We start from the raw sequence: 14200 nt of genomic DNA on the forward strand, positions 1-14200 counted from the left end.
TATATTTCATTTTCCTATTTTTCTATCTAACCATTGGTGAAATAAATCCCATATCTAAAAGTACTCTTTTTCTTCTTGCTCTCTAATTGCTAATGTTATAATCTACTCATTTCTGCACATTCCATTATTTTCTTAATCACCTCCTCCTCCTTCGGAATTTTCTCATTTTTCCAATTTTGAGCAAATGCAATCCTAGCTGAAGTTAAAACATTAATAATCAGATAAGCCAGTTCTTTGTAATAACCTTCGGGTAATATTCCCAACACAAATTATCTCAGGTTTTAAATCTATATGTTGTTTTGTCATTTTTTCCAGCCATGTGTGTATTTTAGTCCAATATCTTTTAGCTTCCGCACATGTTCACCACATATGGTAATACGATCCAGGTATCTGATGACATTTCCAACACTTCACCGATTTGGAGTAGTGTAGTTTCATTGATGACTAATCCAATTGATTTAGCATTGGCAGTTGAGGATTATTATTATTTTTTTAAGGAACTTCTGACTGAGATATTTCCAGCACGTTTTGTTCAAATATACAATATTATGACATCAGCCCATGAACAACTGATATGGAATTTGCTCCTTGGTCCAGGTAATAGAACAAGATTGGCATAGTCTTCACATCTGATTTTTTTTTTTCAGATTTTTCTCAGACTCTCTGTTCTTGTTCTGGGCCTTCTCTGTTCCCTTAACTCCAGATTGCAATACTTTTAAGTGTTAGTACAGTATTACAAAAATTGCTTGGGTAACTTCAATCTCTTTTCAGATATTCAAAAACACATGAACTTTTTTTTTAAAAAAAGATGGTTACTTCAATAAGATCAGAACATTTATTATCTACCATTTGATTCTTGTAAAAGCAAAGCCAACGCTTAGATGCAGGAATGAAATGATGAAATAAAATTCTGTGGCAAACAAGAGTTATAAGAAGCTTGCCCTAAGAAGCTCATGCTTTTAAAAGTGCAAGTTCCAATCTTCTGGGTTTGCTTTCAGGTGTGGGAAGATATATTCATCTGAATCAGTTCCAAGCTGGGAGAGAGACACTGGAAACATGGAGGCTGATTGGAAATATGGTTTATCGATGAAGCAGAACCACATGAGTTGTGATTCTGGGAAGCTAACAAAATGGAGTTGACAGTGGGGGTGGTTTTATACCTTACCTGGGCTTTGTATTTGAACTTCCTGTTCCTTTGCAAGAACATGTATTCTGTTTGCTGTTGTCCAATTCCTATGTGGTCATGTAGGAGTTATGTAGGGGTCATATCTGGCTCTATAGGCAGGGGAGGAAATGCATGTCCTAAGTGCTTGTCGGAGCTAATTTGGTTGAACTTTGGACTGCTCTGGGGTCATGCATTGAAGGGGTTTGTGATCTGAAAGAGTGTTGGGCAATTCCTACTGTGGCTTAATGGCTTTGTCCTGGTTTGGATCTTGAGTGAAGGGTTAATCCTACCTTTGTTAGGTAATTCTGACTTTGTTCTGATTTTGCTGCATGGAGTTTCAAAATATCATGTCTTGAATGGATTACCAAATCTGCATTTCTAAAAGTTGCCTCCACAGTTTCTGCTTGGGGGAAGGGAGATTGGGGCTACTTCCTGCCTCTAAAAAAACCCCATGTTTTTCCATTTCTCATTTAGAAAAATATAATATTCTGCCTTGTTTAATATTCCTCAAAATATTTCATTCTTCTTTTATTCATTCCCACACAAGGAAGAACATTGAGACAAACAAAAGAAAATATAAGTGGGTTGGCACACAGGGCCGTAATGGCTGGGCTTTCTCATTTAAATAAGACGAACCACATTATGGAATATTATAGACTTATAATATATTATTAGTAGTTAATCAGTTACTTCCCTCCAGCAGTTGTGGGTGTTCAGATACTAGAAGTTTTTAATAAGAATTTGGACAGCCATTTATCTGAAAGGATATAGGGCCTCCTGCTTGACCAGGGAATTGGATTAGAAGATGTCCAAGATCCCTTCCAACTCTGTTATTCTGTTATCTTTGTAAACCATAATGAGTTTATTTGTTCTTGAGGAAGGAGGAACAATGATCCTGAATAATAAAGCATGAGCCACACACACACACACACACACACACATTTAAATATGCATCTTTATTACACTGTAAATGCTTTAACACATAATATTCAGAAGACGGTATAGTACATTAGAACAATGCAAGAATTTGCATTGATAAGCTGTCCAGGTGTTTTTAAAAGCTATTCCACAGAACATTTAAAAAGTGAAGCTGTTTTGTTTAAAAATCTGAGAAGGCAATCAGGAAAGCTGGTAGCATGTTTTCTGTCCAGTCAAATATTGAAGTCCTAAATGACAACATTCCAGTTCTCCATTTTTCTGACATTCCTATTCAAAAAGAGGAAGAGATATTTCTGGTTATCTGAGAGAATTAGGATGATACCCCTTGTCCCAACAACAGATCATTTTCAACCATTTGCAAAGGTAAAAGGTTTTCCTGCCAGTTGTATCCGACTCTAGAGCATAGTGCTCATCTCCATTTCTTGGGTGAGGGAGCCAACATTGTCCAAAGACAATTTCTGTGGTCATATGTCCAGCATGGTTACACGCCAAAGGCACATGGAATACGTCCTATTAAATTTAGACTTTGTTTATATTAACATGAAATTACATTTAATTTAAGGGTTCCACTAGAAGGTTCCTTGTGAGGGTCATTCAATCATTCAAATGTGATGAATTTTAACTTCCATTAAAAACATTATATATCCAAACCAGACTGTGTTGTTCCTCTGTGTTGTATAATATATGTGCGTATTTACACAATTTTGTATTTATTTATTTAGTCATTTATTTATTTAGTTATGTAGTGTATATTGGAGGTGGTAACCCTTTGACAGCTGTATGCAATGGAATTTCATTTTAATATATGCCAATTAGTGTACATTCAAAGTGACAATAAAATTATTCTAAGTCTAACCAGCTATAAAGTCCATATTGAGGGAAGCTGTATAGCAATTTGTGGCTGTATAGCAATCAGAATCAATGGGAGCCCAAATTGTTTGAATTATTTTTAAACCCAGGCTCTTACTGATTAAGAAGTTGCTAGAAATGGGCCTCTCCTCTCACATCTGCTGTTGGATAAAGGACTTTCTTACTAACAGCCCCCAAACTGTTAGGATTGGCAGCTATTTTTCCTCCACTCTTGCTCTCAGCATTGGCTCTCCACAGGGTTGTGTGCTGAGCCCCCTTTTGTATTCACTCTACACCTACGACTGCACTCCCTTTTGTCCCACTAACTCTATAATAAAATTTGCAGATGACACCACATTGGTGGGACTCATATCAGGAGAAGACGAGACGGCCTATAGGTCAGAGGTTCTCAGACTGGTCTTGTGGTGCAAGAGTCATAACCTCGCCCTGAACATCAAAAAGACCAAAGACATTATAGACTTCAGAAGATGCAAAGCAGAGCCTCTCCCACTATATATCAATGGAGACTGTGTGGAAAGAGTTCACAGTTTTAAATTTCTAGGAACTCATATTTCTGACAACCTTACTTGGTCAGTCCACACTATAGCCACTGCAAAGAAGGCCCAACAGCCCCTGCACTTTCTGAGGCTGCTGAAAAAGAGTGGTCTGGATGAGAAGTTGCTAGTTACTTTTTACCGTTCTACCATTGAGAGCATTTTGGCATACTGTGTAATGGTGTAGTATGCTGGATGCTCTGTAGTGGATAAGAAGATGCTCCAGAGAGTTATAAACACAGCACAAAAAATCATCAGTTGCTCTCTTTCTTCTTCAGAAGAGATTGTGAAGACCAGACTCCTCTCTAGAGCACTAAAAATCTCCACAGACCATTCTCATCCTGGACATTTATATTTCGAACTGTTACCATCAGGGAGGAGTTATAGGTGTCTTAAAATGAGGACTAATACACTGAGAAACAGTTTCTTTTCCAAGGCAATAATTGTCTTGAATCAAACAATGCATATGTGATTTAGCCCTATGTATATAGTGGCATTTTTAAACTATCTTACTATATGCTTTAGATAGGTTTTAGACTAGGTTTTTAATTATTATTTTAATTATTTTAATTTTTAAATACTCTGTAGTGTGATTGTGATGTGGTGTTTGGGACACTGTGCTGGAGTAGCTTTCAAATTTCATTGTATTTGTAGAATGCAATGACAATAAAGGTATTCTATTCTATTCTATTCTATTCTATTCTATTCTATTCTATTCTATTCTATTCTATAAACACAGCATATGCACATTCACATGCCTATAGTCTAGAAATGATTCAATCCAAGCTTCTAGGCTTCAGTTGCCCAAAGGGAAACCCGGGACATTAAGTGTGCTCCTCCTGCTTACCTCATCTTTTTTTTATATATAAATTTTTTATTTTTTATAACAAACATACAGATGAAACATGAAAACATAAAACTATATTTCAATTACATACATACAGTGTGTCAGTTGGTTACAATCCTTTGTGCTATCCTTTTTTTTACCATTACTCACAAGTTGTATAAATTCTCACCTTATCAATTTAACATTTGCTTATGTAATATCAATTATTAATCATTCATTTGCCTAAACTATTTTTCCATTATTCTATATGAGATATTCTAAATTTCATTATGATTTAATCTTATACATTCATCCAATGGTTATATATATTTATATTGTATTCTATATCAATCTATTTTTATTGTAAAACTTCCTAATCTATTTTTTTACCCTGTCTTTTTATCTAACCATTGATAAAATAAATCCCATATCATATAAAATGGTTTATCTTCTTGTTCTCTAATTTCAAATGTCAATTTACTCATTTCAGCACAGTCCATGATTTTCTTCATAATTTCCTCCTGCATAGGTGTTTTTTCATTTTTCCAATTCTTAGCAAATGCAATTCTAGCCACTGTTAAAACATTTATAATCAAATATTTCAATTCTTTACTGTATATTTCTGGTATAATTCCCAATAAGAATATCTCAGGTTTAAAGTCTATGTGTTGTTTTATCATTTTTTCCAACCACGTGTGGATTATAGTCCACTGCTTACCTCATCTTGACCATGCCCAGTAGGTAAGTATCAAGTTGAGAGCAACGCTCTTGAAAAATATCAATCTCAGTCCCATCACAGTGAGAGAGAGAAGATTCAACCTTTCGTCTGAAGAAAAAGAAGAAAAAAGAAGATAAATATCAAGATGTTCCATTTGTCTGTTGAGATTGGTTGCTTATGATGCTTGCCTAGACCAAGGGTGGGGACATATGGCCCTTTTACAATCTGTGAACTTCAACTCCCAGAATTGCTGAGCCAACCATGTTGAAGTTGAAGTTCACAAATCTTTAAAGGGCCGTAGTTCCCCATCTTTGGCTGGACCAACCAATATTTGATTGTGCCTTTTAAGAGTTCAGGGCTGAGCTGATGCTTCATGCTGAATCAAAAGTTACAGATAGCTCTCGAATTACAACCACAATTGAGCCCAATATTTATGATGCTAAGTGAAACATGAGTTTGTCCCACTCAATGACCTTCCCTGCCACAGTTATTAAGTGAATCACTATAGTTGTTAAATTAGTCAAACTGGGGCACTGCAACTGTCATAAATATGAGTCAGTTGCCAAGCATCTGGATTTTGATCATGTGACTATAGGGATGCTACAACAGTCGCAAGTATGAAAACTGGTCATAAGTTATGGTTTTCAGTGCTGTAAGTTTGAACAGGTCACTAAGTGAACTTTTATAAGTTGAAAACTACCTGTAATTTGTATGATATGGACTTAATATATAAAGTCTGTTGCTGATTTTCATCAAGAAAAAATGCTTTGATTTAATGGAGGAACTATATTGTTCTTTGTATATCTGTATTTATCTGTATTTAAATCATGGTTGCCCAACCTTTCGGCTTCCCTGGACTGCATAAAGTGAAGAGGAATTGTCTCGGGCTGCATATAAAATATATAATTCAGGTAATGAATACCAACTTTTATTTTTTTTTTATTTTTTTTAAAAAAATAATATCTTGTTAGAGTCACATTACTATTTGTTCAGGACTGCATGCAGCCCATGGGCCATGAGTTCGACACCTCTGATCTAAATAGTTAAGATTATGAATCCAGCTATTGTAAACCATATTTTGTGGCTTAATGTCATAAGTGAAACAGACCCACAAAGAAACAGTAACTCAAGTCCCAAGTATGAATGTTAAATCTGAAAAATGGTCATAAATCACTTTTTTCACTGCTGATGTAACTTTGAATAGTCATTAAATGAACTGTTGAATGTCAAAAACCACCTGTACTTGCATGTTCAAAGAAATGATTCTACAGTGAAGGAGTGTGAGTTAAAATGAAATCACAATGTCAGTCACAATTGGGTTGGGTATTGGACTAAATGACCTACAATGTCCCTTCCACTCTGTTAATCTGTAAACATCTGTAACCAATTCAAACTTTGCTCTTTTGTGTGTGTGTTGGGTCTGCCACACATAGTAAATACGTGGTGAGTCTTAGAACTAGCATTCATAGTTGCCATCTTGACTTTTTTTGAGATTCCACCAAACCCCAATGAAGGCACCTTTGCAGGACTTTACACAACATTTTGCTTTTATTTCAACTTCTCACTGGTGTATCTTGTTCATATAGCTATATTGGTATAGGGTCTCCTGTTTGAGCAGGGAGTTGGACTGGATGAACTCCAGGGTCCCTTCTGTTAGCATATTAAACTTAGCAGCAGGAACAGTGAAGTGTACAATGGGCCACAACCCACACTTGTCATTGATTGGTTGTTGTGGAGTAAAGGGGGAGTTTCCCTTTTTCCCGCCTTTTTTTCTTCTGTGTGCTCTCTACGCTACGTTGTTCATGATTTACCTCACAATGTTCCTAGTCCTCCTATCTTGACCGCTGTAAATTTTAATGCAAATATATCTGGTCACTGTCTCTGACTTTGTGTGTACAGCTGCAATTCACACCTTCCAACACTGTTATTTTGACATGAGCTTTTACCCACAGTGAACATACCTGTTTCGAAAACTGGAGTGTCAGACTGAGTTTCTGAACACGTAGCATCCTCTATAGTAACAACAACAATTATCATTAATGATTATGATTATAATAAAAAGAGCAAGAAAGATTTCTGGAATGTTTTTGTCAGATGTCACCTTGATGATTGATGCTACGCTATGCTACTCGGCTGCGAGAAGCTATTTCGGTGCCAATCTGCCATAAACTTAGGGGTCTGTTAGGCCAAGGGATGATGTTGTGGCCCACCAGTGGCAGCAGAGCTGGTGGCAAACTTAGACAGTGAGGAGGTTGGGAAGGAACATGGGCTGGTCCTGGAGTCTGGGGAAGGTTCCAACAAGTGCTCTGCATCAGAGGCAGAGATGGGGCCAAAGCTGTCTGACAGTTATCAGTTGCCTTCAGAGTCAGAGATCAGTGGGACAGAATAACAGCTGGAGCCTGTTCCCGGTATGTGCATGAGCAGAGCTGCCAGGAGAAGGGAACAGTTAAGGAGCAAGCGTCGACTCGGGAGTGAAGGCTCAGGTGGACAGTGAATGACCCCTCCCATAGGGAATGAAGAGGAGCAAAAGGGGAGTGGTGTTTACAGGAGACAATTCAATTCATTGGGTGAAGATCTGTTCCTGACTTCATGTCAAGTAATTGCTGCTACAGCATGGCACTTGGAAGATATCGGCCTGGCAACTCTCCAAGCCTGATAAAGGTCTGTAGTTGTAAAATCTCATGAAAGACTGTTTGCCAGGACTTTGCTGGAGAGGAATTCACTTTAACCTGCTTCATGATCTTGAGAAGTCTAGGTCAGAACAGATGAAATTTTATCATTCCACTCTGAGCACCTTCTCAAAGTCAACAGCTTGGGAATGGAGAGCAGCTGCATTCCCCAGAAAACCTTTCTGAAAAAATATTTATTTTGAATTTTTTGGACTTGGAGGGACCAGTTATGGGAGGTGCCTTTGGAAAGGGAAAAGTTACCCTGGGATTTTGGCGCACGGACATTCAGTTCTGGCTTTGCATTACTATATATCCCTTAACTTCAAATAAACTATTTCTTTCTCATCCTCAGTGGTGTTAAGGATCAGTTTTTTTAAAAGCTCACACTGAGATAGGGCTGACAACTTTCCACATTTAGTGGCTTGCTCTCTTCTTTCTCCAACACACACAAAAATAAAACAGATATCCTACAGCCGTGCTACAAGCAGGAGCAACCATTATATTTATGTGCCTTGAATTACAATGTCCACCTGAGATCCTTATCCCTCTACTATTAAATACAACTAAATAGTAGTAGTACTAAGTACTAGTAGAAGGAAAAGAACCTCCTGAGCCCCAAGGCAAGCTAGGAAAAAATGAACATTTTAGTGGTGGCACCTCATTTCTAGAATATTTATTTATTTTATTTATTTTATTTATTTGTCAATTGCTTACAAGATAATAGGTGTAAGTAAAAACATACTTATGAATACATGTATACATATAAGAAAAATTTAAAAAAAAATATAAAAGAAACAATTGGACAGGGACAGTAGGCACGTTGGTGCGCTTAGGCACACCCCCTACAGACCTCTTAGGAAAGGGGTGAGGTCCATAGTAGAGAGACTAAGGTTAAAGTTTTTGGGGTTTGGGGAAAAAAAATCAGGTAGAGTATTCCAGACATTGACCACTCTGTTGCTGAAGTCGTATTTCCTGCAATCAAGTTTGGTGTGATTAACCCTGAGTTTGTTTGCTCTAGTGTTGTTACGGTTGAAGCTGAAGTATTCATTGACACATAGGACATTGCAATGTATGATTTTATATACTATACTTAGATTGGACTGAAGGCGGCATAGTTCTAGATTTTCTAGGTCTAGAATTTTGAGTCTGGTGGCATCAGGTATTCTGCAACGAGTAGAGGAGTTGATATCTCCTCTATTCTTCAACAGAAGCTCACCTGATATCTTCATAATGGCCTTCTGAAAACTAGGTGAATATTTATCATTTCCCAAGCACTTCCAAAACCATTTGAAAGTTTACTTATTGATTATTATTTGTTATTAAATGTATTTGTCATCCATTTTAATGTTCGAAGCCACTCTGAACATTATTGAATATTATTTCACTGCATTTATCTTTGCTATTCACAGCTATCTTTTTAAAACTAAACTTCAACTCTCCTTTTAACTAAAGAGAATAAATGATATTAGTTTAGAAAATATGCATGTCTTTAAAAATATCACATGGTGCATGGTTAAAAACTTGTTGCACCACTCAGGGAAGTAAGGATTTAGGAAAGTTTAAACAATATAAGAAATACACATCTCAATAAACTTTGAGAAACCCTATTTGTTCCCACCTCTTTCTGCAAAACAGTTGCAGATTCTCACATCAAACTGTAGATCACATCTTGACCAGAGATAGGCTGAGGGCATGTACTGGTCTGGTATCTATTTTATTTTAGTATAAATGTTGCTGTATTTCAATGGTTAGATAGCCTAGACCAATGACGGCTAACTTTTCGGCACCAAGTGCCCCAAGCACGCATGTGCGTGCAAAAACCCCAAATGCAATGTGTGCATGCCCCTGTGCATTTGCCCTGTACATGTGTGCACATTCCCTGTGTGTGTGCCTCCCCATGTGCGTGCCCCTGCATGTGCCCCACCCCCTGCGTATGCACACACAGACCCGAAGACCAGCTGGCCAGTGGGAGGCATGTGTGCATGCATGGTAGAGCTGAGCTGGGTGACGGCTCGCGTGCCCAAAGACAGGGTTCTGCCTGCCACCTCTGGCATGTGTGCCATAGATTCATCATCACGGGCCTAGATATTGCTATTTCAACATAGATCTTTTCGACATTTATATTTTATTGTATTGTATTAATCTAACTCAAGTGTTAATATATAATATTGCTAGTCCATGGATGATATGCCATACGCTAAATGTATCTGCAAAACTGTCTTCTGGTCTAAGTGAGCCTCATATTTTCTGCAGGAATATTGGCCCTCAGGAGCCATAAGAAAAGCAGCTATTATTGGTCTCTTTCTTCCTCCAAGTGGACTGGAGGGAGAAAGCTTTATTTTAGATATGGGTTCAACGGGAATTCCAATATTTACATCAATTTACCTTCTTTTTCAGCTTTGTAGGTTTGGTCATTGTAAATAGCAGAGCATTGAAACTCATCCTTATTTTTGCTCCAAAGGACGACCCCAAGGCTGGCCGATTCTTTATCGCCATCTTTCACAACCACAACAGAGCCATTGGTTGCTACAGGATCCAAATTATCATTAAACTTCACATTGATGGGATCTGGTGAATAGTCAGTAATGAGGCAAGCGGCTAGGTCGCCTGATTCTTTTTTGGATTCCAGCTGGTAGACAGAAGGTTCTGAAACATTAAGATCTAAAAAAAAAAAAAAAAAAACACCATACATTACTCAGCTCTGAGATCTGAAAAACTTGGGAAACACATACAGACTTAGAATTGTTCATTTAGTGACCATTCGGAGTGACAATGGCACTGAAAAAAGACCTGACCAGTGTGTGAAGTATCTGGCCCATGGGCCGCAAGTTTGACAGCCTTGGATTAAGTATTTGGTGGACTTCTGGACAAGATCCAAGAATGAACTCCAAAACTTCAGGTGGCCATGTGTGTTCTTAAGAACTCAGTTTAATCTAGCACATATCTACTGACCTCCTCTTAAAGTACTAATCAGGCTGACTAAGCTTTTGAACCTGGACAAAACTGAGAAGATGCTGAAACCTCAAAACTGGTACTTAAGAGGACTGATGTTTCATCTTGTTTAAAGGGAAGATAGAGTAAAAGGTTTTGGCAAGTCTAGTAACAAGCAGATAGGTAGGTAGATAGGTCTGGATCTAAAGAACCAGCAGGTAAATTCCAGATGTTTGAAGGTTGATAGGAACTTGTTCTCTTTGAAATTCAGCCTGCCCAAATAGCCTTGTAAATATTCTCTGGAATTTAAGAAGTTTCCTAACTAATTTAGCAGGGATTTATTTCTCAGACAGGTTTATACCTGAAATCCTAAAAAAAGTTTTCATTTTGCCTTCTTGAATTTTTCAATTATTCCTGCCTCTTGAGGCATTAACTGTTATGAAACTCAGTAGTATAAATTCTGTCTTTTATCCCGCTTTTTTCTTTTGGTTGTTTCTTTTTTTATTTGTATCCATTTCATGTATTCATAACCATGCTTATACCTGTTATCTAATACTTGCTAGCCAAATATATAAATAGATAGATGGATGGATGGATGGATGGATGGATGGACGGACGGACGGACGGACGGACAGACAGACAGACAGACAGACAGACAGACAGACAGACAAATAAATAAACAAATCTGTTGAAATTCTGGCTCTTTTGTCATTTTTTCATTCTCATGGCCACAAGGGAGACTCAGGAAAATGTATTTTTATTCGTTTATATTTCTTATTTCTTGATCACCCATCTCCCTGAGAGAATGGCTTGAGCAGTGTACAATACAATTTATGAAAATAACATTGAAATCAGAATTAAAGTAAGATTAAAAGTTTTAAAATTATAAAAATAGCATTATAACCTTTCAAAAGATGAACAATTGCAAGATAGGGAGGGTTAGTAAGTTATTAATACAGGCAGGGGGGAGAAGTTGTCATAGGGCTGGCCAGCCCGATGGTTGTGTGGGGCCTGTGTCCCTCCATGCCATTCAGTTTTTACCTTTTGTATTGAATATCCATGCACACATTAACAGTTCAAATACAAACACAAGCACAAAACCTTAATGTCATATACTTCTACTTGTGTACTTTTTTTCTTGCAAAACAAGCTAATAACGTCTTCAAGTGCTTGAAAAACTTCCCAAAACTAATTTCAGAGAAAAACTCACAAAGCTTACGCCTCCTTCCCTGTGGGCTTTCATCTGATGCTATCATTTTATGACTAAGAGCTTAGTAGCTTGAGCAGTAGTAGCTTGTCTTACTGCATTTCCTGCTGTTGTTTTCATTTAGTGAATTAGCTGAAGACTTTAAAGAAATCTATATTAGGTTTGGACCCAACTCTGCATTCACTCTACAAAGCGTCAAACCCAAGGACACCAGGGTTACAGAATATAAAATAACAAGAGTTGGAAAAGCTGGAGTCCTTTAGTCCAACCCTTGTTCAAGCAAGAGAATCTATACCATTCTGGACAAATAGCTATCCAATCCCTTCTTAAAAACCTCCAGTGTGGGAACAACCACAGCTTCTGAAAGCAAGTTGTTCTACTGATTAAAAGTTCTCACCAACAGTAAATTTCTCCTTAATTCTAGATTGGACCTCTCTTTATTAATCTTCCATGTGTTACTTCTTGTCTTGACCTCAGGTAATTTGGAGAATAGGATGACCCCCTCCTCTCTGTGACAGCCCCTCAAATATAGCAGTTTTCCAATATTGGAGGAACTGTCACAGAGAGGAGTGGATCAACCTATTCTTCAAAGACTTGAGGGAAAGACAAGAAGGAAGAAGTTCCAGTAAGAATTATAAAATGTATATGCATTAGATTGTGTAAGTGGATGTGACTTAGCAGTATAACTAAGTGTAAAATGTTCCATTCTTAGGGTTATGCTATATGAATTCTGGACATTTCTGAAAAACTACCAGGAACATCCCTAAAATTACTGAATTGGTGGGAAAAAGAAAGAAAGAAAGAAAGAAGAAAGAAAGAAAGAAAGAAAGAAAGAAAGAAAGAAAGAAAGAAAGAAAGAAAGAAAGAAAGAAAGAAAGAAAGAAAAAATAAATCTTACCAGGAAGAACTATAAGTTTGGTTCCACTGCCTAACTGAAAATTCCAAGTAGATTGCTGAACACTATGAAAAATGTCTTTACAGCATGGCAGCCTTTTACACTGCTTCTTATTTGGGGTTGATTATCTTCACCATGGAAAGTCCTTCATGTTCCCAGCATTACTGACAGGGCAAGCCACAAGTATATACGAAATTCAGAGCAAAGCTCCCACTCTCTTCTAGTATGAGAGAGGGATCTTGGAGTCCTAGTGGACAATCACTTAAATATGAGCTACGTGTATTGCTGCAGCTGCCAAAAAAGCCAACACAGTTCTAGGTTCCATAAACGTAAGAACAGAATCCAGATCATGTGAAGTATTAATACCACTTTATAATGTCTTGGTAAGGCCACACTTGGAATTTGGGTCACCACAATGTAAAAAAGATGCTGAGACTCTAGAAAGAGTATAGAAAAGAGCAACAAAGATGATTAGGGGACTCAAGGACACAACATATAAAGAACACTTGCTGTAACTCGATATGTCTAGTCTGATGAAAAGAAGGACTACTAGGGTGACATGATAGCAGTGTTCTGTTATCTCAGGGGCTGCCACAAAGAAGAGGGAGTCAACCTATTTTCCAAAGCACCCGAGGACAGGACAAGAAGCAATGGGTGGAAACTAATCCAGGAAAGAAGCAACCTAGAACTAAGGAGAAATTTCCTGACACTTAGAACAATCAGTGGAACAACTTGCCTCCAGAAGTTGTGAATGATCCAACACTGAAATTTTTAAGAAGAGATTATCTGAAGTGGTGTAGGATTTCCTGCCTAAGCAGAGGTTAAACTAGAAGACCTCCAAGGTCCCTTCTAAACTCTGTTATTCTATTCTACTGATGATGTTACCATGTTGGGTAATGAAATGTCTGCAAGAAAATCGCCAAGCTCAGAAAACACCAAGAACCCTGCAAAAGTCCCAATTGTCTCCTAAAGAAGCACATTCAAAAATGTTCATCTTACCAGAGATGACAACAAGTGTGGTCCCACTTCCAAAGTGAGTTTTGTCCAAGTACTGTAGCACTACAAAAAATACCTTTACAAAATGGCCTTCTTTGCTAGCTTCCAAGCACAGTTAACTGATCTGTTTATGAACAGTGTCCTAAATCCTATCTTCATTACAGTACTAAATTACCTCCATCTCCCATAGATATTGCTTCCCCTAAAATTCCACTCATTTTTTATGTTGTAAGTTGCCCAGAGTTGTTGGTACAAGATGGGTGAAAAATAAATTTTATAAATAAACAAATCAATGAACAAGCAAATAAATAAATAAATCCCCTCTTTCTTTTTTAAGAAGGAAGAGACTTAAGAGACTTTTATAAAAAAGAAAAAGAAAAAAAGAGTCTGTTCTCTAGGACAAGCTAAACAAAGGCCTTTTTAAGAGGACATGTTTAGCTGCAGAGTAGTC

The 14200-nt window shown here is 37.5% G+C and overlaps 1 gene segment (V, D, J or C); it reads right to left on the reverse strand.

Annotated features, from left to right (window-relative positions):
- Window positions 1–2106: 2106 nt before the first annotated feature.
- LOC113449841 (T cell receptor alpha chain MC.7.G5-like) overlaps window positions 2107–14200 on the reverse strand; it is a 38923-nt gene continuing 26829 nt past the window's right edge. Inside the window, 4 exon segments of the C gene segment in view lie at window positions 2107–2371; window positions 5052–5159; window positions 7013–7063; window positions 10106–10381. Of these exon segments, the coding sequence occupies window positions 5053–5159; window positions 7013–7063; window positions 10106–10381 (434 nt within the window).

Source organism: Pseudonaja textilis, chromosome Z (assembly GCF_049901715.1).
Source record: "Pseudonaja textilis isolate UNSWEBS1 chromosome Z, rPseTex1.2, whole genome shotgun sequence".
Lineage (NCBI taxonomy): Eukaryota > Metazoa > Chordata > Lepidosauria > Squamata > Elapidae > Pseudonaja > Pseudonaja textilis.